Source organism: Patagioenas fasciata, chromosome 1, assembly GCF_037038585.1.
Source record: "Patagioenas fasciata isolate bPatFas1 chromosome 1, bPatFas1.hap1, whole genome shotgun sequence".
Taxonomy (NCBI): Eukaryota; Metazoa; Chordata; class Aves; order Columbiformes; family Columbidae; genus Patagioenas; species Patagioenas fasciata.
The window spans coordinates 128,368,064-128,393,581 of NC_092520.1; the positions used below are offsets into that span (position 1 = coordinate 128,368,064).

The following is a 25,518-nucleotide window of genomic DNA, read 5'->3' on the forward strand; positions in this document are numbered from 1 at the left end:
GCGGGGTCACGGGGGATGCGCCGGCAGGAAGCCGCGGAGGGGCCGGCGGCAGCAGCAGCGCGACGAAGGGCAACAGAACGGGGAGGGAGGCCGAGGTGGCCCTGCCCCAAAGGGCGGCCGGGCTCCTCCTGAGGGAGGCTACGGACCCCAACGCCCCCTCCCAAGCCAGGGTAGGGGGGAGTGGCCGTGCTTCCAGCCCCGAGCATCCAGGTGCAGCCTTAGGGCCGGTAAGGAAAAGCAGGCTCTAGAGAAGGAAGCTTGCAGCATATACACAGAGGAAGTAAGAATTTATAGATGCATGGGATACAACAAACCCTACTATACACAGGAAAAGGACATTCCTGACTCCTCAGGAATCATGCAGGGATTGCTGAGGGTTATCACTGAGGTATCACCATATCACTGAGGGGTGACCTCAGTAATGTTCATAAATACATAAAGGGTGAGTGTCATGAGGATGGAGCCACGCTCTTCTCTGTGACAACCAGTAGGTTCAAACTGGAACACAAGAGGCTACACTTAAATTTGAGAAGAAACTTCTCCACAGTGAAGGGGACGGAGCACTGCAAGAGGCTGCCCAGGGGGGTTGTAGAGTCTCCTTTGCTGGAGACATTCAAAATCCACCTCGACACATTCCTGTGTAACCTTAGCTAGGTGTTCCTGCTTCATGGGGGGGACTGGAGTAGATGATCTTTCGAGGTCCCTAACAGTCTGTGATTCTGTGAAAGGTGATTGGTCACTTTCACACAAGGAGAAGTACTTACCCCACCCCTCTTCTGTTAAATAGAGGAAACAAAATAAAATACAAGGAAACTTTATTTCTCAGTTTACCAAGGTTTTTCTCTGTTTTTTCCTGTTTGTTTTTGTCTTCAAGCTGCTTATTAGTGGACAAGTCCAGTCAGTTTTTGTATTAAAAAGGATCTTGATGGAGGTAGCTTTGTCTCTGTCCTGGCTGTTGCTTGGTCTCACCTGTGCACTCTTCTTAGTAAACAAACTCAAAATAAAATTAAAAACAAAAACTGGAATTCCAGGCTGAGGCAGCGAGCAACGCAGCCAGGTTCTCCGTGTAACAGACATGGCGCTGTGGCCTCCAGTCACTATGTACAGAGTCCATCATACATCCCCCTCTCTCCTAAGCACACTCCTTGCTCCAACGGGCTGGCTGCGGAGGCAGGAGATTCTTCTCCTCCCTGAGACCTGCGCAGCAGCTTCCATGGAGGGAAACAGCACCCAGTCAGGAATGTCAGGCAGAGGGGTAGAGTGTGAAGGGGTGTGGGGTGGGGGAGGGGTCACTTCAGCTTGGCTGAAAGGTCAACAGCACTGGGCCAGTGACTCACTGCTGCTGGGCCACCTGTGGGGTGAGAGAAGATGATCTGAGACTCAATGGCTGGTCAATGGGCCTCAGCTTTCCCCATGCAGTCCCCACTCCCCCCTGAGAGGGTACGCACTTGCTGGGGAGGGGGTGGTGGAGGGGGCTCACTACTGCGGTTAGCCAGCCGACTGAGGATGTTGCGCTCGGACATCTGGAGGCGCACTGCCACAGGGGGGATACGGGCAATGGTGGCAGGCAGACGAGTCACATCTGCCTTCATGTCACTCAACAGCTCCTCCAGCTGCTTCAGAACTGGAAGCAAAAGGGACATCTGTTCAGAGGGAAAAGGGACGCCCCACAGGGAAAAGACCAGAGAGGACAGCGATGCTGAACACCTATCCCAGCCTATTTAACATACTGCATTACCTTTGTGCAGCACTGCGTTGGCTGGTTTATTCCCAGCCATTGACTCCTTGGAGAGGTGCTGGTGGCTCTCAGCCAGGCATTCCACCTCTGCGAAACGTGTGTTCAGAGCCATAGATGGATGAGATGGGTCTTCTGACATGTTCAGATAGGCAGCTCGCCGCAACTGCTCCTCAATCACCAGCGCTTGCTCCAGGAGCTGCAAGATGTGGCAGTAATGAGAAAAAACTCTTAGCAGTTGCCCAAAAAGCGGCGTGTTTGCACCCCCAGTCTCTCCTGATCCAGTTCTCCACTATCTCATAAGGTGAGATCCTGCAGCTAAACCTCCTTCCACCAGCTTCTGTTTATGTTGAATAAAGCCTAAAGAGCCTCAAACAACTAAGGACTCCATTAGGCTAGGCCAGGTATAGAAAAAAAACTAGGCTACATCTAGTTTAATAGAAGACTGCTATAAATTCTGCAGGATTCTCATTCCTCCTCAGATTCTTTTTAAAGACCAAGTTGATTGCTATTTAACTTTCTTTATGGAGCAAAGGGAATAGAGCTTTCTCTTTGAATCCAAGTGAGAAGTATCCCATGCTCATAGAAAGAGTCTAAAAACTGTTAAGCACGCAGGGACATTTGGAGAAATCAATTTGAATGCTGTTAGTGCAGAACTGATTGGACAGACTACTCCGAATTAACATTTTGCCCCAAGGCTGAGAACTACATGGCCTTTATTTGAGCTGGTCTTAAATCACTCCCAGAACTAAGCTACAGACACTCCCAAATAGGCTGCAGTAGAGACTGAAGGAAATCCTTTCACCAATTCATATGGTGGTTCTACATTCTGCTTAGGCACACTGAGTGGGCTGTTGCACACCAAGCAGAAGCTATGATGGAAACAGCCACTGGAGCCATAAGCCTCCTGCATACCCGTTTTCAGTAAACAGTTGGAGAGCACTGAATGAAGCTCCCAAATACCAGTTCTAGAGTAAAGGGAGCTCCTATCATGGAGCTAGTGCATGATCCTGAGAGATATTGCTTATTCCCTCACCTCTCGTTCCCCCTAAAAAGAAAGGCACTGCAGAAGGCTTCACTTTCTTAGCAGAAACTCAGAACAGCAAGCTCTTGTTCTTAGGGGTCCAGCTGGCTGAGAGATCTTTATTACACTGAAGATAAATCCTTACCTTAAATCTCCTTGCCAAGAACTTATTCTTTATTTCCAGGAAGTTACCCCTGTTCATCTCACCCTTGAAGGGTTCATTGAGGATGGCGTAACGTGGATCATTCTGAATATCCTGCCAACGGGCATAGCCATGACTGAGATGGGATGAGCTCAGGCAAACAAAGGCAATGTGAGAACAAGGGAATACACAGCCCAGGCAGATGCAGTTCTCAAGAGGGGGTGGGGAAAGGGGGTGCAGAAAGGGGAGGAAAAGGAGCCAAGGAAGAGGAATGAGAACTATGTCCTGCTAAGTCTTAACTATGCTGGCAGGAAATACCTCCTCCCACCATCCCTTTCACTCTTGTGAAAGAAGATAAAGCACTCTCTCACTTAATGTTCTCCAGTCAGACCCAGAACAGTCACCTTCACAGTGACAGCTTATGTACATGGGGAGAGAACTGGCAGAGTAAGGATACTTGATAATTCCAGCAAGGAGCCAGTAGTCATGACGCCGATGCCAGATCTCATAGGTCTTCTTTGTGACAGTTGCAGCTCGCTCTTCGTTCTGCCACAGGGAGTGTAGTTCTGGAAAGGCAAGAGACACCAGAAGAGTTTAAAGTTATTTCACAAACACAAGCAGGGGCATATAAACAAGTTCAAACATATAAAGATTTCTCATACCAGTGAAGCCACCATCTGCTATGTTGAACATGAAGCGCTGCTTTACTCCCTTCTTGTGCCTTTCATCTACTGACTCTTTCAGCATCTCTCCATTCTGCAGCATCACCACATCTCTCTTATCATCATCCTTTTTCTCATCTGTATACACAGGAAATTATTAGAAAGAACATGGCAGATACCACAGCAAGTTGGACCCACAAGGAATCCTTGCAGGAGAGGAGTTAAGGAAGAGAATAGAACTATGATCTCATGACTCACCTTTCTCATCCAGAGTGATTATAGGAGGTTCAGGGGGATTCTCAATAGGTGCTCTGTCTTCCACTTTCTCCACATCAGCTGCAGGAGAGAAGGGGAACATGAGATGTAGGGCAACATGCAAGCCCAAGGTTTTGTTCTTCAGCCTGTGAAACCTACTACTGTTCCCTAACTCCTTGTTCAAAGTCCTGGAGAAAAGCCCCACTAATTACCTACAATTACACCCGTTTCTTTACTATGAAGTACTGAAGCAAACAAGATACAACTTTAGGAAAAATAGTACTTGAGGAGGAAGGGGAGGGTGTAATTGCTGCTTAAGGTATTTACAGTGTCCCTAGAGATACCTTTGCTTTCTACTTCCATTGGCTCATCTGGTCTTTCCTTCACCTCTGGTTCCTCTACTTTTTTTTCATCCGCTTCTGTGGGGTTCACCGGGGATTTTGCTTCCTGTGGTGGTGTCTCCACAGGCTGGACACATTGCTGAGGACAGAAATCAATGAGAAGCGAGGTGAAGGAGTGCATGGAAACAGAAGACAGTCACAGCAGTTAGGAAAGCAAAGATGCACAAAACTGTCAGGCCAGTTCTGAGGACCTGAGAATTATCTTTAAATATAATTCCAAAAACACACCTCTGTCTCAGCAGCTGAACAACACAGAAGAGGGGGCAGAAGCAGAGACATTTGCAATTGCACAAGGCAAACAAGCAACCCAGCACTCACCTCCATAGGGACCTCTGATTCAGTAGCAGAGGCACTAAGTTCTTTCTCAGGCTCAGATGACTCTCCTTGCTCCTTTGCACTGCCTCCTTCTTCTACTTTTACTCCTTCTTCTGTGTATTACCCACCACAGAGCAGCACAGCAGACAAAAGAAGATAAGCCAATCAGTAAGGTCTTCCCCTCACTGTTACTAAGCTCACATCCCTTTGCTGCCAGAGATTAGGCCCATCAAAATAGGACCAACACCACTCAAGATGACAACCCCCCCTTCCCTTTCCCATTCAGTACAAATGCAGGGCTTCTCTTTTTACTGATGTCAGATTATCCAAGGAAAGTTAGTGTCCTCTCTTGCCTTTAAGGGCTCACACATGTCTTCGGCAACCCTCCTAACATGAGAGGTAAGTTGATCTGTGTCCACCCCCAAGCCCCACCACCACAGGTCTGGTGAGGGGAACAGCCAGGATGGGGTCAGGACACAGGACTGTGCAAGAGAGGAGCTCTCACCAGCTGGAGGGACAGGGGCAGGTGTATTTGGTTGCGTATCCCCTGGTGTTGAAGGAGTTGGAGTTTTGGGAGAGGGTGAGCTTGGCTGTGAAAGTTTCTTGTTCTCCTCTATCTCTGCCAGTTCTGGCATACTCCAACGGCCATTCACATGCTCAAATTCCTGCACCTGCATGAGATAGAAAGACATATTGTTGGCAGTCATACAAAGCTCATTCTCAAACCCGAAGTGACAGACTACTTGGCATACAACTAAAATAGGTGTGAAAGACTACTTGGCATACAACTAAAATAGGTGTGAAAGGAGATGTAACTCACTAGCTCAGGACCTCAGTGACAAGTTGTATAGAGAGTGAAGGATCCACTGGTCTGTTAGGTACCTACCTTTTTGCGTATAAGAGACATGACCCCAATGCGAGTAAGGACATGCTGTCGAGAAAGACCTTCCCGTGGGACCCCATCTGCAAAGGTCTCTGCACCATCAGCTCCAGGTTCACATAAATGACGCATGAACAAGGAGACATAGGCCCTGGAGCAGTTAAGAGACAAGCAATTAGACTATAAACCACATTAGCTAGAGACAGACATTATCAGATCCCTTCCAACATATAAGGAAAATCACCCCAAGACTCCTAACCTGTAGTAACACAAGTTCTGGGGTTCCAACCTCCTTTCAAGGCAGAATTTCCCAACAGAATTACTACATGCATAAAGGACACACAGCTGACTCAGAATCTTGAGCCAGAAACAACCATAAAGCCAAAAAAGACTCAGGGCGAACATTCATTACATGCTCGTGTGGCCATGCTACTCCTCTAAAAGCATTTGCTTTGATGACTGGCAAAAGTTGAGTCCAAGGAAGAGGACTAGGAACAACCTCTTAGTCTCTCCCCAGCTTATACTTCATTCCTCCACAAAGAATAAACTAACACATTAAGGAAATTACATCGTTGCTAAGGAAATACCAAAAAAAGGCTCAATTCCCTTTCTTCCCCAAAGGGATCAGATGTTGCCAACCTTCCACATCCCTGCCTACTGCAGACTCACTTGAACTCTTTCTCTGACTTGCCACGGAGGTCCCGAACAAGCCACTGAGTGGTGAAGGCATCCTGAGGTGGCATTCCATAGCGCATGATAGCATTGAGGAAGGCTTTCCGCTGGCGGGCATTGAAACCCAAGACCTAGAATGGAGAAGACAGACAGATATGGCAAGGGCCATACAGAAGCAGCTAGGATGCAAACACTTACCCTGGTACTACTTACCTCAATGTTCCCTCCCACACGGGCAAGTAAGGGAGGCAGAGGCTTATCCTTATCGTTTCTCAGGCCTTTGCGGCTAGGCCGACGAGCTGCTGAAGAGAGAAATGCAGCTAAGGAGAAGAGACAATGCACAGCATATTGTTGTGTGAATATTTCCCTTGCAGAACAGCACCAAAGTGTATAAACGACCCAAATCAAGATCCAGCTGTTCCCACACTCTGAGTAAGTGACCCAAGAACTCTGGCTTCACCAGAACTTACCTTCAGACCTCTCATCGAAGTCCTCGTCTCCTTCTTCAGAAGCAACTGAATAGTCTGACTGATTATCTGACTGGTCATCCTGCCAGTCTGAAAGAAAAACAGCACGTGAGCCTGAGACGCTACTCCGTTACTTCCCAGCAACATATACTTTCACCCATTTCTCCCTCATATTCCTACGGATTTGTACCTCTGTCCTCCTGTGAGCCATCATTGTAGTTAACTTGCTTGCGAATACGTTTGCCCTTGCCCAGATTCCTGGCCAGATCCTCCTGTTGCTGTTCATAATGGTGACGCAGCAGTTTCTCCCAGTAATCAGGATCCACTGACTCCTCCTGCTTAATGATCTCTCGTTCAACCTCCTCTTCCTCCTGCCAGAGAGGTAATAAATTTAGAGCCCTACACTCCAAATCCCAACCTGTCTAAGTAGATATATGCCTGTTTGCCCTTAAAAGCATCAGAGCCCAATTTGCTTAATTGATCCTACATCACTCAGCAGAAGATACTAGCTGACGTCCACCTCATACTCACCCCCATCTCCTCTTCACGAACCACATACTGGGCCACTTTGAAAGAGCTGAGATACTCATTCATGCCCTGAAGTTCTGTATCTTCTGTTTCATCCTGGTTCCGATCCAAGAGACGCTCAATTGCTTTGTCATCATAGTGGATGACACTGCTGTCCTCACCTTCCTTGTTATCCCCTGAGGGAAAAGAACAGACACAGCTCCCATGTGGATCTCAAGGGATGAGGGAAAAGGAATGCCACCCTAGACCTCTCTGAAGGGCTATAACCAGCACTGTGCCTACAGTTGCTCACTAAATAAGGAGCCAGACCTCCCCACCTCCTTCAGCTCTACTCTCAGGCACTCACCCCCCTCAGTAGCCTCATCCTTGAAGAGCTCTTCAGTGCCAAATTTGAGAATGTCATCAAGTTCCTGTTTGGACATGGAGCCTGTTTTGGAGCCCAACCCTGGTCTCACTACCAGATGAGTTAGCATCATTTTCTTCTTGGCCACCTGAGTGATACGCTCCTCCACTGAGGCCCTTGTCACAAAGCGGTATATCATCACTTTCTTGTTCTGTCCAATTCTGTGTGCACGACTGAAGGCCTAGAAAAGAGATGTGCTCAGAACAGTTCAGAGCTATACAAGCCATAGTCTGATACACCCCACCTACCTCCAACAAGTTCCCCAGTTGCCTTCATGTTGGCTCTTAATATTAGTGAAGGCTGGGCCCTAGAAGAACCCTTTCATTTCCCACTCTACCCATCCTCATTGCTCTAATTTTGTATATTTCTAGAGGAAAAGTGTCACAGTCCCTCACTCCTCCTGATCATTTTGTTTCTCTGCTTCCTCAGGATTACTCCATAGTGAGTGGTCTCATTCAGACTCACCTGGATGTCATTGTGGGGGTTCCAGTCTGAATCATAGATAATCACAGTATCTGCTGTGGCCAAGTTAATACCAAGACCCCCAGCTCGAGTAGAAAGCAGAAAGCAGAACTGCTGAGCACCAGGAGCTTCAATAAAAGGAGAGAATAAAAGTAAACAAGGGAGAGTGCATTACTCAAACAAGGATTTGTATCTGATCCACATAACTTGGGGTGGCAGGGGCAGAAAATCACTCCTAATTTAAGATTCCAGGAGAGCAATGGAAGACTTGGGCCACAATAATACCATGTTGACCACTGGCACATACTAGGCAACAGTTTTCCTTTTGCAGAGAAAGTCAGAAACTCCGTACCATTGAAACGATCAATAGCCTCCTGACGCATGTTCCCTGTGATTCCTCCATCAATCCGCTCATATTTGTACCCTTCATGTTCCAAAAAGTCTTCTAGAAGGTCCAACATTTTAGTCATCTACACATCAGAAAAACACCACCACAGAAGAGTGAAAGGCAAGAGGATACTGGATCAACAGCCTGCTTTCTCAGAGAAGGAATCTCCAGCCTTAACTTTTTTTCCCCATATACCTGAGAGAATATGAGCACCCTGTGACCTCCTTCCTTAAGGTTCTTCAACATCTTCTGCAGCAGCAACAGTTTTCCAGAGGCTCGAATAAGAGCACTACCATCATACATGCCATTTGGCATTTTTGGAGCTTCCTGAGAAGGAAAAGAGAAAAGGAGTAAGGGGAAGAGGAAGAAAACAGCTTGAAGGGATGCAGCTTGGTCTTAGCGCCTGGCTGCGTTCATCAGATGCTGACTCATTTCTGGTCATTCAGCATGGCACAACCACAACATGTAGCACTACTTATGAGAAACATCAGTGCCACCCTGTGCCTCTTTTCTTGCAATTTGACTCCTAGATGCCCTCCTCTTTCTTACTGACTGAAGTCCATTACTCTTATTGTCTTCACTGTCTTGCATGAATCACAAGATAGATTCTACCTGTCATACAAAGTTACTGGAAGAGAAAAGCCTTCCAGCATTTTGGGTCTACACAATGACAGGATAGAAAAACAGAAGCAGAAAGAGAGGAAGGGGAACTCCCTCCATCCTTCATTAGGGAGCTAACCAGCTCCCTGATAACAGCCAGCAGGCAATTGGCATACATAGGATAAGTGATTAGACATACCATAGCAGCCACAGGGAAGAGGTAGGGGTGGTTACAGCACTTCTTCAGATCCATAACAACATTGAGCAAGGAGACTTGGTTACCACCACCCCGTGCGTTCAGTGCCTCAAAGTTTCTTGTCAAAATGTATTTATAATATTTCCTGAAAAGGGAAAAAAAAAAAAAGACAACTTAGACACTCTTCATGAGAATGACTAACATACTCCCTTGCTAAACTCTGCACAAGTCCTGGCATTACCTGCCAGCCACCTAGGCTCTGCCAGTGACATTCACCACCTCTCTATCCCTTAGATCAGAGCACAGGATTAGTCCTCCCCCTGCTATAGTGGCAGCAAGAGATCTTCCTCCTATCCACTGCATAGAAAGCCCTATAGTGAGGATGAGGCTGTTTCAGCATCCTCTTGGAAACAGCAGAACAGAGCAAGAGTAGTTCAACAGCAGGTGCTCTCTTCATCACCACACTCACTTCTGCATGGGGCTCAGCTCCACTCTGACAATGAGTTCAGTCTTTGACGGCATATTCTTGAAAACATCAGCTTTGAGACGCCTCAGCATGTGTGGGCCCAGCATGTCATGCAGCTTCTTGATCTGGTCTTCCTTGGCAATATCTGCAAACTCTTCTAGGAAGCCCTCCAAGTTACTGCAAAGAAACAGGCACTCAGAAAGAGACACAAAGAGAGAAAAAAAAACCACAACACACACAAAACCAAAACACAAACAAAAAACAAACAAACAAACAAAACACCACACCAAAAAACCCCACAACAACCACCAAGGAAGAGAATAAAAACAACAAGACAGATAGGCTGACTTGTGCTGCAAGACATACTGGAATCTCTCTGGTGTCAGGAAGTTCAGCAGGTGGAACAGTTCTTCCAGGTTGTTCTGCAGGGGAGTTCCTGTAAGCAGCAGTTTGTGCTGGAGGGAGTAACCGTTCAGCACCCGGAAGAACTGGGAAGTAGAGAGCAGAGAAGAAATGGTGGGGAAAAATCTCAAACCAACCAACACCACCACAAAAAAACCCCAACCAACCAACAAAAACCACACACAAAACGAAACACACAAACATGTCAAAGATTTATTAAGTCATAGGCCTACAAAATAAATATTCTAAATAAAAAAAGCTGACATCAAGCTGTGGTTCAATTTGGAGGACATCAGCTGTTTGGACAAGAGCTCCAAGTAGTTCACATTCCAGTCAGGGTCATGAGACTGATCTCATTTGGATCATTGTTCTGTACAGCTAAAAGGTGACTACAGCAAATCCTACAAGCCATCAGGTGCTGGTAGGTTTCCTTTGCTCTGGTAAGTTACAAGCCCTTTCAAACGACCAGTCATTTCCAGACTGCCATACTATGTATTTTTTTCTTGCTAAATTAGTGTCCCAGATTCTTACAACTACACTGGCTTGAGAATTCTAGAAATAGCTAAGTCACTCTTCCTATTCATATCAATCCTGGCAATATTCCAGAGCTCTGAACAAGCAGAGGAGAAAAAGAACTAAGGGTTTGCCAGCACATCTTGAAGGTAATTTGTGCTGGTTGCAATGAAATAATCCCAGATGTAAGTAGTGAGCAGCTGAAGCACTGAACTGAAAAGCACAAGTGTATCATGTTCAGCAGCACAAATTGACAATAAAGCAGTAATTCATATATGAGCTTGGCCACTTCTTTGCTTATTTTACACTTCGCATAATACAAGGTCAGGCTTAATGAAAGTAGCTTGTAGATGGCAAACACAAAACTCCACAAACAGAAAGAAGAGAAGCCCACTATCACTTATGTTTTGGTTATCACACCAGAATGATCCTTCTAGTTGCCTCCATGAGGGTTTATCTTTCTACATAGTTATAGTCAAAAAACACTCTCATTTTAGAATAAAATATGGAAGTTACTGATTATACCTGCAAAACTTTGGTAGATAACTGCAATCTGCCAAGAGTGTTTGGCCTGTCTTGCAAACACCTGAAGCTGTCCTTATGGGCCAAGAAACTGCTTTAGGAAACAGTAGATTTAATGGTCTTAGTGGATAACCAATTCTAACTATTAGTCATAATGTAACCTTGAGCCTTTACATCCTCTTTCAATTAATGAATATCACTAGTAAGCATTCATTACTACTTCCAATAATTTCAATGATAAGCATAGAATGGCATCCAGTCTTAGTGCCTATAATAAAAAATAGATCCAGAAATTGGACTGCAAGAATAGCTGTGATGTCTCGGAAAGACCTCACACCAAGATCCAGAGCAATTTAAACAACAATTAAAAAAAGAGAAATAAAGAGGCAATTTTGTCTTACACAGTCTCCAAAGCCCTATAGAACTGTATGTCCAATAACAATTGTTTTTAGCATACTGAGCACTACAACCCAGCTGAAGATAGACAAATCAATACCAGAATTAAGGTACAAGGACTTAGGGAGGGGCTGAATTAAGAAAGTACAGTCAAGTCTATTGAATTCAAACAAGCTTAGTTAAGGTGCAGCCTCATATGAAAGCAGCTATATAGCTTTCAGCATCTACCCAACCATTCTTTAACACCTCTGCCCACCTCTCCCATTTCTATAACACCCAATTAATTCTGCTACAAAGCTAAGTGAATGCAGAGACCAAGCCTACTCTGGAAGCAGGATAACCGTGCTCATGACACTTTTTTTTTATGCTCAGTATGGTAAGCCTTTCCAGAAGAGAGGTGGTACAGATATATTATCTGCTTTCAGACAAGCCAGTTTGTATTTGAGAGCAGCAATGACATCCAGGTTTTTCTGTTTACTAGTGTACACTAATTGCCTACTCATCCAGAAAAAAAGCTGTTTTAACTAGTGATATATGAAGTTGTTGTCAATGATAATCAACTTCCAAAGGAAGGATGTTGATTTTTTTTTTTCTAGTAACACATCATATTTACTATCGAACAAATGACTAAGAAACTTTTGTGCTTAGGAGGAGATACCTAATCTTTTGAACACCCACTGCCCCTTCCCCCCAGAATGTGCACCACGCCAATAAACAGCCTATGTTTCCCTATACCTTAGACTGGTTGTTCTTCAGTCTGTGAGCTTCATCCACAATGAGACAGGCCCAGTCAATAGAGCCCAGTATGGCCATGTCAATTGTGATCAGTTCATAGGAAGTGAGAAGCACATGGAACTTCACAGCAGCCTCCTTCTGCAAAGGACAAACATGGCAATGGCATCAGGGAATGCCCCATGACAAAGTAGATGCAGCGTTTCTCTAAGTTATTCTGATGAGCCCTGCCTGGTCAAACAGCACAAAAACTTTTTACATCCACAGATTCTTGTCATAAGATTCAAAATACAACCCAAACCATTCTATCTTTTTAATTTCCCATTATTCTTTTCGTAACACATGTAAGTCTCCTCAGCTCCCTCAGTACCTGCTACTTATGGACAGTTGTCAAATTATAACAGAGAAGTTAAACAAATAATCAGTGAATAGAGGCATGTTACAGAAATTAGATTTGGAGGAGTTGCTCATCAAAAAGCTAAGACTTAAAAAGTTAAGTAGTTTATCGTGGAACTTTAAATTACTGTTAGCATTTAATGCAGTTCAATTTCAAGGGAAGCAAAGGAGTCCTGTTTCTCTGTCACACAAAAAGCTTTAGCTCTCATCTTGCTTTTACTAGGAAGACTGAAGTCCTATAAAAACTAGCCACCAAGGATCAGGTTCTTCCTTCCTGTCTGGACACAGAATGCCATTCCTCAGATGTCTCGGTATGGCCTCACTGTCAGTCAGCTCCTCAGACAGATTAAAATGTTCATACTTTTTTGTACATTTGTGTTTTTTCATAGAATGGCAACTCAGAGATTGACTTAGATCTGTCGAAATGATGCATAACTTCACAGATTAAGTAGGAGAGAGAGAAGGACTTGCCTAGGGTCACTATTACCTCAGCCAACTCATTTTCCAACTCATTTTCCAGTACTGAATTAGTTCAGACTGGTAGGAGTGTTTAAACAGTCTAGAGCAGGAGTCTAAACGCCCACTAGTCACCAATTTGTAGTTATTTCTCCTTGAAAACTACAGGTATAATCAGTTTCCAGAGACATCAGAGCATGTGAATCTCAGCTGCTGAAAGCCAGTCTAGTGCATCTCTCAGTTCAGGCTAGTGTTACAGCAGAGTTCTGTACCTTCATTCTGGATGCTTTTTTGCCTCCACGTATGGCATTATCCTCAAAAGTGAATTCATTCTCACGGATGATGGCCCGGCTGTCTTTGTCCCCGACATAGGTCACTACATACATATCTGGGGCCCACATCTCAAATTCTCGTTCCCAGTTGATGATTGTGGACAGTGGGGCACTCACCAAGAAGGGACCTTTTGAGTGGCCCTATGAATAGAGTCAGTAAAAACACTAGATGAGTGCAACCATTAACACAGGCAGAATCTCCCTGGGTAGTGATCTCCCAGCTCTCACCTCTTTGTATAAGGAATACAGGAACACAGCTGTCTGCACAGTCTTTCCCAGACCCATCTCATCGGCCAAGATTGTATCTGTGCCCTGGGCCCAAGAGAAGCGCAGCCAGTTCAGTCCTTCCAGCTGGTAGGGATGTAAGGTCCCTCCCGTTACATCGAGGTACTCTGGTTGCCGGTCATATTTCACTGTTGGCTACAGCAGAAAGTAAGAGAATTGACATCCTTTAACTTAGCTAGACAGCTACCAAGACTCCTTTTCCAGTCACCCATATATTCCCTAGTGCAGATGAGACTTCTCAACCAGACTAGCACCAGACAAAACTCCCAAATGGCCAAAGGTATCAACCAAAAAGTTTGCTTTTTTTTTTTTTGAAAACCCTTTCACCAAGAGCCAGCCAGTGTCTCACCCAATGGAAAAGGTGAGCCTTTGTCTGCATGCTCTATAACCCATTAATTCTTTGGGCCAGGAAAGAACTCAAAACCATATGCTCTTGAGCTTCCTGCCTCCCTCCCCAAAATAAGAAGCTATATCAGATGGCTCCTAAGCAATAAACAGTAACTTACATCTACTGTGGGAGTCTCAGGGGGCCTTTCCAGTTTCCGCATCTTCACTTTCTTTAACTTCTTACCAGGCCTGCCCTCTTCACCTCTCATCAGCTCCCTATGCAGAGACAGAAGATTATGCAAGTTTAATGGCTTCTGTAACAGATCAAGGGAAAACTATTGCAAAGAATACAAGGGCAATCACCCAACTCAGATAAGTTGAAGAGAACAGGGCTGGAACCTTCATGAACTGGCACAGCAGCACAAGGTCCCTGCCCAAAGGAATAAAGAGTCAGCAGCAAAAAGTTGCTTTTTGGCTATCTCCATATATTAATCCAGTTAGTGCTAGGGGTTGACAGAGTTCAGTATTTCTCTTGAGAGAAGAGAAAGGAACACCACCTCTAGATACTTCTCTTACCTATGATTCCAGTAGCCTTGCTTGTAGAGGTCATAATCTTGGATATCCACATCCTCACTTTCCCAGGATGCCTGGTCATAGGGTAGGTCCCTCCATTTAATTAAATAGTGGACATTCCCCTTTTTATCCACACTGCAGAAGAAACCAGTGAGTCTTAAGCACAGTGAAACTACAGTATTCACCCACTCAAACGGGAGAAGGATCGCTTAATGAAGCAACAGAAAAACAATGTTTGTCATACCAACGAAAGAACTTCCCCTTTCCCCCAGTCATACTGCAGTTCAGCTCATTCACTCTTCTTTAGCCCTGCTTAAGGTCTTTGTTGAAATCCTCTTTGCTACCTCCCCCTACCTATGATTAAGGATCCTGTGGATCATCATCCACTCAGGCTTGATCCCGTAGCGATAGAAGCGTTCCTCCATCTCAGCATATTTGGGGTCCTTGTTTTTTCTCTTTCGACTTTTCTCCTCTTCCCCTCCAAAGTCCCCTGAGGGTGGCTCATCCATATCATTTTTGCGCTGGTAGTTACGAAACATGACCTGGCAGTGCAGCTCCAGCTGGAGTCAAGACAGAAGCAGTCAGTAGGTGTTTTCACTCCAACTATCTAAAATGTTTTTTCCCCCAACTATCCACCCTTACGATGTAGTTAGAGCCGTCCACTCACCTGCAACTCTGACACCCAGGAACAGTGCCAGTAGGACATGCCCTGCCATTTAACAAAGAACTGTCTTTCAGGCCGGCCCTCCAGAGGCTTAGGCGGAGGAGCATTAGGGTCTGCATCAGGTGGACGTGGTGGTGGGGGACCAACTGGGGGCTGACCCCATTTCCAGATCAAGATCTTCTGCACTTTTCCTTTCAAAGCTGGGCACTGAAAAGTTAAACCAAGCTTGTTATATCAGAGTGATCACATTCTAACACACAAGCAACTGAGGAGTAGAAACATACAGAGTTACAGTTCCCTTCCTTAGTTATAGTTTTGCTATGCAGACAGTATTTGCTTTTTGGATCTGGAAGCTTTTGTCCTCTTATCTCCAGCATTTCTTTGAGCTTTCTCCAGTTTGTTTGGTTTTTATTGTTTTTTTTTTTTATTTTTCTTAGGACAACCCTAAACTGAATTCAGTGTCTCAATTTAGTTGTTTCCCCAGGGCCACTCCAATTCAGTAGTTCTACATGAAATACTGAAATTGCTAGGCTTGACAAGCCCAGTAGCCTATCCAACCACAACTCTAATGAAAGTTTGTACAGAAAACATATCCCAGCACAGGGATATGTCCTGAAGCACCTTTTTTGGTTCATCATATTAACAGTCCTTATCACCTAGTGAAAGCACCTAACACCACTTTATAATACTTAATTTCAAGAACTTCTTGGAAAAGGATCGCATTTCTCTCAACTATCTACTACAAAAGGGCTTGGCATTACAGAGCTTATTGTGTGAAAAACCTGTTTGGCTCAGCATCAGTTTAAAGTATTTTTCTTAAGCACTGAATAGGCTCACACTCATTCTCCTGCTTCTACATCCATACAGGATCCAAGAAAATTAATTGAGCCTTGACATCTTGGACCCAAAACTGCCCAACTACTCTGCACATGGGCAGACCTTATGAGACTCAATGGCAGTAACTCTGTCCTGCCTGCTGTCTGGAGACAACAGCCAACCGACAAGGCACAATCTAGCCACAAAAAGCCAGGCCTTGATGTTTTATGACAAAAGTGGGAGAGAAGAGAGAGTCTTCAGAGGACTAAGCACTTTCAAGAAAGTATGATGATCCAAAGGCATTAGATCAATTGTCTCTTGTAGCAATGAGAATGGTACAGGCAGAAACTCACAGTGCAGCGAGGACACAGCCACTCTCCGTTGGGAATCTCTGGCAATGGGGGATTCAGACAGTGGATATGATAGGATGAAGGACAGGCATCACAGCACAGCAGCTCTCCTCCATCCTTGCAGACTCTACAGAACTCCATATGGTGGTCATCCTCTTCCTCAGCATCCCCCACAACATCCTCCAATATTTCCTCACCCTCAGAGTTATCCTCCTTTGCTTCCCACTGAATGCCCTCTTTTTCCTACAGGAAAGGGAAATCGGAAACAGAATCAAAAAAATTCCAAACCAAACAATCACATATTTGTGATTATTTTATTACCACTAAAGAACAGCCCCAACTCACTTGACACCCCCACCCCATGATCTCTTGCACAGTCTGGAGAAATCCAGTACTCACACAGTGTGGGCAGCTCCATTTGCCCTCTGGGGCTTTCTCCATGTCTGGGTCCAGGCAAACCATGTGGTAGGCACGAGGACAGGTATCACACAATATAATTTCTCCCCCCTGCTGGCACACCTCACAGTAGTCCTGGTGATCAGTCTCATAGCCATCCACAGCCACCGTGGAGTCCTCCTCACCTACAGATAGTGATGAGGAGTTACAGCAGTACAAACCACAGGTACAGGCTTCCTACAGCAAGGGAAGGTACTCTCCCAACAGCCTACATAGTGATATAGAGAAGCAGAACCCAAAACTCTCACTCTACTTATATAAGTAAACAGGGCAGGGAGTAAGAGCTGGAACAGGAGTAAAACAAGGCCCATTTTGCCTCCTTCCACACATGAAATTAAAAGTGTAGTTGAGGTCAGGAAAACTCAGTACTCTGTTCCCCTACTAAGGGGAACTCTTACAAAAACTTTTCCTTATCAAAAATAATATCAGGTTCTTCCATCACAAACAATTCTCCTCCCTCAAGTATGTTGTTAAACATTCTAATTCTGCACAGACACTCCTCTAATCTTCCTACATTTGGCTATGCTTCTGTCTCCAACTGACAGTAACCATTGGTACCTTTCTTTTTCTTTTTCCCAGCTTTGAGTTTTTTGCGACTGCGGCTACTTCGGCTTGTAGATCCATCTGAAACAGAGTAGCTATTGATACTGGCATCATCGAAGTCTGACTCCACATCCAGATCATCATCTTCACTCTGAGATAAGAAGAAAAGCTATGCTACTCAGGCACACATGCTGGGGACAAGCAACCAGACACAAACCCCAGCATTTCTATTAGGTTGGTGCAAAAGTAATTGCAGTTTTGGACTGTGAATTTTAAATCATTATAAGTAGGTTCTAACACACCTTTATTAATCAAAATAGGAACCATTGCAATCAACATGTTTTTGCCCACAAGAAATGAGTTTGTTTATTCCTCTAGCATAAAAATCCATGCTTCAGGATTTGTCAAACTCTTGGAGAGCATTTTCCACATCCCGCTGGCTGTGGAAGCATTGTCCCTGCAAAAAGTTGAGATGCTTGGTGAACGCAGCAGATGAGGCAACTTTTGAAGCACTGGCTTTGTGACATGCAGTCAGGTGTTGTCAGGGAGAAGAACTGGGCCCTTTCCGTTGACCAATGCTGGCTGAAGGCAGTGCAGTTTTTGGTGCATCTCATGAATTTGCTGAGCAGACTTCTTACATGGAATGGTTTCACCAGGATTCAGAAAGTTCAAACACATCAGACTGGCAGCAGATCACCAAACAGTGACCACAATCTCTTTTTGGTGCAGGTTTGGCTTTGGGAAGTGCTTTAGAGGTTCTTCGCAGTCCAACCACTGAGCTGGTTGCCACCAGTTGTCATAGAAAATCCACTTTTTGTTGCATGTCACAATCCGATCCAGAAATAGTTCGTTGTTATTCTATTGCATAGAATAAGACAACACTTCGAAACAATGATTTTTTTTTAATTTTTGGTCAGCTCATGAGGCACACACTTATCACGCTTTTTCACCTTCCCAATTTGCTTCAAATGCCAAACAACTGTAGGATGGTTGAGGTTGAGTTCTTCAGCAAGTTTATGTAGTTGTAAGAGGATCAGCTTTGATGATTGTTCTCAACTGGTTGTTGTTAACTTTCAATGACCAACCAACCACTATGCTCCTCATCTTCAATGCTCTCATGTCTTTTGCAGAACTTCTAGAACCACCACTGCACTGTGCAATCGTTAGCAGTTCCTGGGCCAAATGCTTTGTTGATGTGGGGAGATGTCTCCACTGCTTTATGACCCATTTTGAACTCAAATAAGAAAACTGCTCGTATTTGCTTTTTGTCTAACATTTCCATAGTCTAAAATAAATATAAACAGCAAGTAATAAGTCAGTAGCAAAACCAAATAAAGCAAGAAAAGCGCATTAAAACACTGCATAACATCACCACATTTCAGAATGTATTTCAATATCAAACAGCAAATTTCAACAATGCAAAAACTGCGATTCCTTTTGCACCAACCTAATAGCACATCATCACCTCCTCCTCAAATCAAGCAAGCAGCATCACTTACTGATGATCTTTTACGCTTGGAGCCAAATCCTCCCAGTTTGATTTTCAAAGGTGCCACCTTCTTTGTTTTAGGTTTCTTGATATCAGGAACACGAGGACTGGCCTTTGGCTTCCGACGGGCATTGGGTCCTGGGAACAGAGAAGCCTGCAAGTCAGAAAGACTACTGCCTTGACATCACTCACTCTCTACCACCCCGTCAGATTCTTCACCTCACCTTTGCCCTCCTTTGTCTTGGCTTTCCTGAGTGGCACATCTACAGGGGGCTGTGGCAGGACGGTATCCACATTGGTCACCATACTCTCCACTACTGCAACAGCTGCCGCTGCAGCAGCTGCCACAGATGCACCTGAACTTCCCTTGAAGGGGTTATTTGTGCTAAACTCTCTCCATTTGGCTCCCAGTACCATCATCATCTTCGACACTGCTATTTTAGGGTTCTTTGCTGCAATAAGTGGCCTGTGTACAGTTAAGGAAGGAAAAGTTATTGAACCACCCTGAAATTATTCCTCCCCACCACCACCCCCATCAGCACTTCTATCTCAAACTACATTCCTTTCTTATCTCTGATCTCAATAGCAAATGAATCTCTCCACTCCCGTCCTTCGCTCTGTGGAGGATGCAAATGCTCAAGGGCTTGGAAAGCAAAATGGAATTTAATACACTGGGGAAGAAAGGGGACTGCAACTGAGGACTTGTATTATTTTGACCACTGAAAACAACAAAAAATACATGGATCAATTATTTTACTGTTGCTTCAGTTTTTGCTCTAGGTAGGACATTAGTGTCTCTTATGTACCCTGAGGTTCCAAAACCAAGGAACTTAGTCCTTGCCCAATCTCTCTTTTTTGCTCCAGAGTCCTTCTAAGTGCAGGCTTGTAGTTTACCTGACAAACTGGCTGAAAGCTTTGTAGTTGGTGAGTGTGCGGTAATCCTCCTCTGTGAAGATATGATCAATATCCTCCATGCCCCAGTCTTCCAGGAGCTGAGCAGATGACTTTGGCTCCTGTGCAAAGAGAATCACAGCAACTCTGAGAAAGAACTCTGGTTCTGCTGTAGGAAAGAGTAGAACTTTACACATCTACCGATGATCCAGTCAGTCAGTATCCAGGGATTTTTTTTTTCCCATGTCCACTTATCACTGCCATAGGATACAGCCTCAACCGAACATCAGTGGAGGTGGGAAAAGTCTTTGGCTTCAACATACATTCTAGGTGTTTAACGCAGAAGAGGGGAAAGAATGCAAGGTGGAAAAGTGGTCAAGTCAAGCAGGTCTAGAGGAGGAACAAGAGACTGAACAGCCCCAACTCCATGTGCCATCAGAAATGGAGAGCACAATGATCCCCAAAATCAGATACATGGGAATGAGAAGCAAGCAGTCAACATGATAGCTTCTCACCTTTGAGTCATCATCTTCTTCCTCCTCTTCTTCCTCTTCCTTGCGCTTGGCTTTATTTTTCTTTTCCTTCTTGGGTCCTAATTTCTTCTTTTTCTTCTTTCCAGGAGTGTAGTCGCTGCCCTCACTGTCAGAGCGTAGAACCTCCTCTTCTTCCTCCACAAACTCATTCCCCTCACCAGAGCTGTCCCCCAGCTGGGGAGGGAGGGAGAGAGAAGATCAGGCAACTGTGAGAAAATACCCTGGATAAACACTGGATAAACCACCGCCCTCTCCCCAGGCTCTAGAGGGTTCATACAAAGGATTGCTGCCATAGGCCAACAACGACAGTAAGCACCCTCACATCCCATATATCCCCATTTCAGTGTGTGACCTTAGAAATCCTTTTCCTTACCTCCTTCTTCTGACGCTTGCTGAGCTTGGGCACTTTGGGTTCCTTTAGTTTCTTGGGCTTCTTCTTCTTCTTGATTTTGGGTGTCTCAGCCTCTGACAGCAGCTCTTCCTCAGGCTCTTCTTCAGGCTCTGGAGGGGAAGAGGTGACATGTCTCATTCAAACCCCATTCCTGCTCTACAGTATAGCCCACTAAACTTGTCTACATCTTGTTACATACTTACAAACATAAAATTGTTTGCAACACCTTACTCTGTTACTGTTCACAACAGATACTAGGTAATCATAAGTTACCACTGCACACATGGTTTCCGTCTCCCTGCAAGACCACCTATTTCCACAATGTTCCTCCTCCAAGCAGAGTTGCACTCAGATCTTGGGGACCAGATGTTCGACATAGCCCACCAAGAAAAGGAAATAGCCTAGCATAGATGGCCACATCTGAAGGAGACAAAACAGTGAATACATTTGCGAACCTGATGAGGATACTGTTTCAGTCCTTGGGCATCCAGCAAAGAAATCCCTAGCCACCCAGCCCCTTCAGCAGGAGAGGGTATCCTACATACACAGGCCAGTAAGCCACTACTTTCCTCCTCCACAGGAAAGTTGTTACTCAGCAACTCTGTTAGGGATTTGACACAACCTTCCCCCAACCCCCTTCTCTCTGCGCCAACAGCTAGCAAGCTCGCTGCCCAGCCAGACGAACACATGCCAGCTCCTCACCACGCAGGCTCCCATCTGTGCACCCCCCTTCCCTGCCTGTCCACCGCCCGAGGGGTAGGGGCGGCCAGACAGCCCTTCCCTTTGTGGCAGGCTGCTCCCGCAGCCCGGCCACCCACCCTCCCCCGCCGCCCCGCCCACCGCACACAGCCAGAGTCACTCCTTCTCCCTCCAAGGGAAAATGGCCTCCTGACCACAGGAGCTGGGCAGGATGGAGGAAGCCACAGGTCAGAGGAGCTACCACAGCCAGGGGTGAAATGGCAGAGGTCGAGCCCTCAGAACCTGGGCTCCTGTGCCTGGTCACTGCCATATTCCCAACCAATGGACACCTCTTGGCTCCCAGGGTCCTACAACATTAGGTCTTCCAGAGATCGCACTTCTTCACCCCCAAGCTCCAAATTAGAGCCTCTGGTGTCCCATCCTTTTCAACATATCACCTAAAGCTCTCCAGTTTGTGGGGATTTAAAGAGTCTTTCTTCATCAAGATTTCCCTTTCAAGGCTTACTGACAGTCCCTTTCTGCCTAAGATTTCAGAGGTGCCAGAAACGCCTAGACTCAAAGCTTAAGAAAAAATGCCAAACAAACAGAACCCCGAAAAGTCCACAACAACATTTTCCCTTTCCAATTGCAACATTTTTCTTACATGACGCTACAACACCATACCACGAGTTAATAGGAAAACTCAAACCTGTCTTACAGTCCAGTACATCAGGATGTAGATTATTCCTTTTCATAAAGAAGCAGAGCATCCAGATGTAGGTCCACAGAGCAATTCATCAACAGCAGCAATAAAAAAGCCCAAAACAGAAGAGTACCCAGGGCTCTAACCCAAGTCTCATATTGATGACAAGGATGTAAACATGAGGGGAAAAGGCAAGGTACAAAGACTACAAGAAAAGCAAAAGTGAAGAAGTAGCATGGAGCAAAAACCAAGAACAAGAAACCTCAATAATTGGGTGTGGTAATGAAGGAAAGTGGGTCACGCAACAGCCCAAGGCACTTTGCTCTGGACATCAGCCGGTCTGAGTTCCCAGATGAAAAAGTCAGACACCCTGCACTTTCACATACTACCCACCCCCCGGCCTCCATTCACAAAATATGAAACTCACAGGCATTTTGGTACCTCATCAGAACTGGACACTCTGCCTCCACCCCTTAACACCTCCTCAAAGCACAAGCCCCAACAATCTGCAACAGCTTGGAACAAAATTGGCTCCACCTGACACAAGGCCACGAGCCTCACACTTCATATTAACCCTACGACTTAGACACCAAAATCAAAAACACATTCATGACTCATAGTAAAAAACTGACATTCCCCTGCACATCATTTATTTCACATATTCAGCTTGAGACCAGCATCACCCCCATTTCACATGCATGCTGTGCAGGTTCTCCATACCTAGATGCTGGGGGATAGCGTTGTTCAAGAGGATCTCCATCTCATCATCATCACTGCCCCCTGAGCACGGCGACGGAGATCCAATGCCCGATGCCATGTCCTCCAAACCAAGGGAGGCCTGGGCTTATACAGGGCGTCGTCTTCTTGCCAGTCAAGCCAGCACTTCATTGAAAAGAAAACCAGAAAGTTACAGTAGACCCAAACTCAGTTTTCCCAAGCAATAGTGCTACCAAGAGGATCCATGAGAAAGCTTAGGCAGCAACTTTGCTAGATTTGGAGCTTACAGAAACACTGGCAAGTACCAGCTTAGAGTTGTGATGAAGCAGGCTTCGAAGACACTAGATATTAAACTGAGTCAGCAACTCATCTCCGACGACATCAAAACAGATGTCCTACAGGAAAATTCTCCCCTCCTCCGCAGCCGGGTGCCCGCGGTTATTTCAACCTTGGGCTGAGAGAAGGTAGCAAGGCGAGGAAGGCAGCTATGCTTATGAAGGAGACCTTGGGCCAGCCGGAAGGCTGCTGGCCAGCCGCAGCAGGGAGCGGGCAGCCCGCTCGGGGCCCGGTACGGCGGACAGCGGCGGAACTGGCGCTGCCGGCAGTGCCCAACTCGCCCGCCCAAACTTGGCGCGCCGGCCCCGGGCTGACACAGCCGCGGTCGGAGAGGCAGCCCGGCGTCTCCCTCACGCTCCTCCGCCGCCGGCCGCACACAAAAGGCAAGGGCAGGCTCGACGGCGCCGGCAGCCCCGCTCCGCTGCCCGCCGCACCCGCGCCCCCGCCCGGAGCGGGGCTGCGCGGTGCAGGGCGGGGGTGGCGGGAGGGGGCGGGGGGGGGGGGCAGTGTCTCGGCGGGCCACGGTCTCCCAGGCGGGGGCGCGGGGCGGGGCCGGGGAAGTCCGGCTCGCATGCGGCGAGGGGCCGCCTCTCCCCAGGGACACACACCGGGGCGGGGACCCAGCGGCAGGCGCCGGCCGGGGCTGCGGGGACCAGTGGGGCCGCCGCTTCTCGGCGCGGAGCCGAGTGGGGGAGGGGAGAAACATCCTGCGGCCGCCCGGGTAAGGCGGACGGCGCGGCCCCGGGGGGAAGCTGCGGCCGGGGGTCGACGAAGAGCCCGACGGAGAGGGGCGCCCACCAGCAGAGATACCCCAAGAGGCGACGGAAGGCCCTGCCTGCCCGCCCCCATCCCTTCCCATATCCTCACCCGGCTCCAGACCCTTGCTCCGCTCTCGCCACCGCTGCTGCAGCAGCTGCTGAAGGGAAAATGGCTCCTACCCCGGCACCGCCTCTTAAAGGGCTAAAAACCCGGCCAGGCCCCGCCCCGTTCCCGCCTCCATCCCATAATATGCATTGGGACCCCAGCAACAGGCCCCGCCTCCGTCTCCCCGGCAACTCCCCCCCCCCCCCCAACCAGAGACATCCCATAATACTCACCCTCCCCTCAGAACTTCCCACTCACTGCCCGGCCCGGCATCCCATAATAATAACCCCTCCCGCCGAGAACATCCCATAATACAGCCCCTCACACACACACACACTCCCCCCCCCCGAGAAACATCCCATAATACTCCCCAGGCTCGCACCCCTTCTTTCCGGCATCCCATAATACTCGCTCATTCTCCCCCCCCCCCCCCCCTCGCCCGGGACCCCGCGCCGGGCAGCGCAGCCCGACATCCCATAATAGGCACGTCCCTCGAGCGGGGAAGGGAAGGGGAGGCGGGGGGGCACACTGTAGTAACCCCCAGAACATCCCATAATAGTCACACCGCGGGCGCGCATCCCATAATAGTCACACCCCCCCCCGCCCAGGCAGGCATCCCATAATAGTCGCCGGGAGCCACCGTCCAGCCAGGCATCCCATAATACCCGCGGCCGCCCGCCCCGCGGGGCTCGGCCGCGCCGCCACCGCCCCCCACAGCCCACCCTGGCTCCCGCCCCGCCCCGCCCCGCCCCGTCCCGTCCGCCCCACCTGCCCGCTGCCCCGGGGCCCTGCCCGCCGCCGTCAAGGTCCCGGGGCACGGGGCCAGCCACGCAGCCCGGAGCGCTCTGGCATCGCCCGGCCCCTGCGCGCTGCCCGCTGACACAGGGCCCAGCCGGCCCGCAGCGGGCACCACCCTCCTCTGGCTGGAGGCGCTGGGCTCCCGCCGTCGGCCCGCGATCCTGAAGCTGAGCGCCCTGCTCACTCCCCTTCCCTGTCCCGTGCCCCGAGGGGTGTGTATGGCCCCCGTGGCACATTTTTGCCTTCACACATGCACGGGGCTGAGGCCCATGACGCCCCATCCTGCACGCTGTGCCCACAGGGCCACAGGGCCCCAATGCCCCAACAAGGCTGCCCACCCCCAGCTCATGACACCCCGCAGTGCAGCCACCACCAGCATGTGTGTGGGAGCCCACGGTGACTTCTGTTGCCTCCCTGCCACACGGGTGGGCCTGCAATGCTAGGCCTCCTCCTCTCCTGACTGCTCGTACCTGCAGAACTACCTGTACCCCAGGGATAACACAGCATCTCTATGTACTCCATTCCTCTCTCTCACCCCGTATCTAGCACCGCATGCTGCTCCCTGCTGTGGCCCTCCACTGGGAAACTCATCATCACTTTATACAGACTTGAACAGTCCATAGGTATAAATACACCACAATTATGCACATGCAACTGTATCATTAATTTCCCATTAAACAAAATCACATCCCATAGTGCCACCTATCCCCCATTTAGCATCTTCATTGCTTATCTCAACAAAGATGCACAGCCCTGTCC

The 25,518-nt window shown here is 47.4% G+C and overlaps 1 protein-coding gene and 1 non-coding gene across 7 annotated transcripts; both read right to left on the reverse strand.

The window, feature by feature from the left end:
• Positions 1-798: 798 nt before the first annotated feature.
• On the reverse strand, positions 799-24,097 carry CHD4 (chromodomain helicase DNA binding protein 4). 6 transcript variants are annotated; one of them, XM_065850767.2, is made up of 40 exons: positions 23,965-24,097; positions 22,765-22,926; positions 20,646-20,773; positions 20,255-20,446; positions 19,743-19,861; positions 19,073-19,314; positions 18,859-18,986; positions 17,375-17,510; positions 16,760-16,941; positions 16,364-16,603; positions 15,198-15,401; positions 14,885-15,090; positions 14,534-14,665; positions 14,137-14,233; positions 13,574-13,765; positions 13,286-13,486; positions 12,165-12,302; positions 9,963-10,084; positions 9,600-9,773; positions 9,134-9,275; positions 8,530-8,661; positions 8,299-8,416; positions 7,950-8,074; positions 7,428-7,665; positions 7,085-7,257; positions 6,744-6,924; positions 6,557-6,643; positions 6,300-6,385; positions 6,084-6,217; positions 5,421-5,565; positions 5,040-5,205; positions 4,538-4,647; positions 4,163-4,298; positions 3,822-3,899; positions 3,564-3,701; positions 3,359-3,467; positions 2,905-3,037; positions 1,739-1,934; positions 1,449-1,624; positions 799-1,373 (listed from the first exon to the last, which is right to left on the reverse strand). In XM_065850767.2, exons 2-40 carry the CDS (start codon positions 22,859-22,861, stop codon positions 1,290-1,292), a joined length of 5,817 nt encoding a protein of 1,938 aa, XP_065706839.1. In that variant the 5' UTR covers positions 22,862-22,926; positions 23,965-24,097; the 3' UTR covers positions 799-1,289. The 6 variants fall into 6 exon arrangements, with proteins under 6 accessions (XP_065706839.1, XP_065706848.1, XP_065706831.1 ...); XM_065850776.2 differs by having other exon boundaries at positions 799-1,351; positions 6,300-6,388; XM_065850759.2 differs by having other exon boundaries at positions 6,300-6,388.
• LOC136097418 (small Cajal body-specific RNA 11) lies at positions 4,873-5,012 on the reverse strand. The gene has a single exon (XR_010650807.1). It is a non-coding gene; the product is annotated as a small Cajal body-specific RNA 11 (non-coding RNA).
• Positions 24,098-25,518: the final 1,421 nt, after the last annotated feature.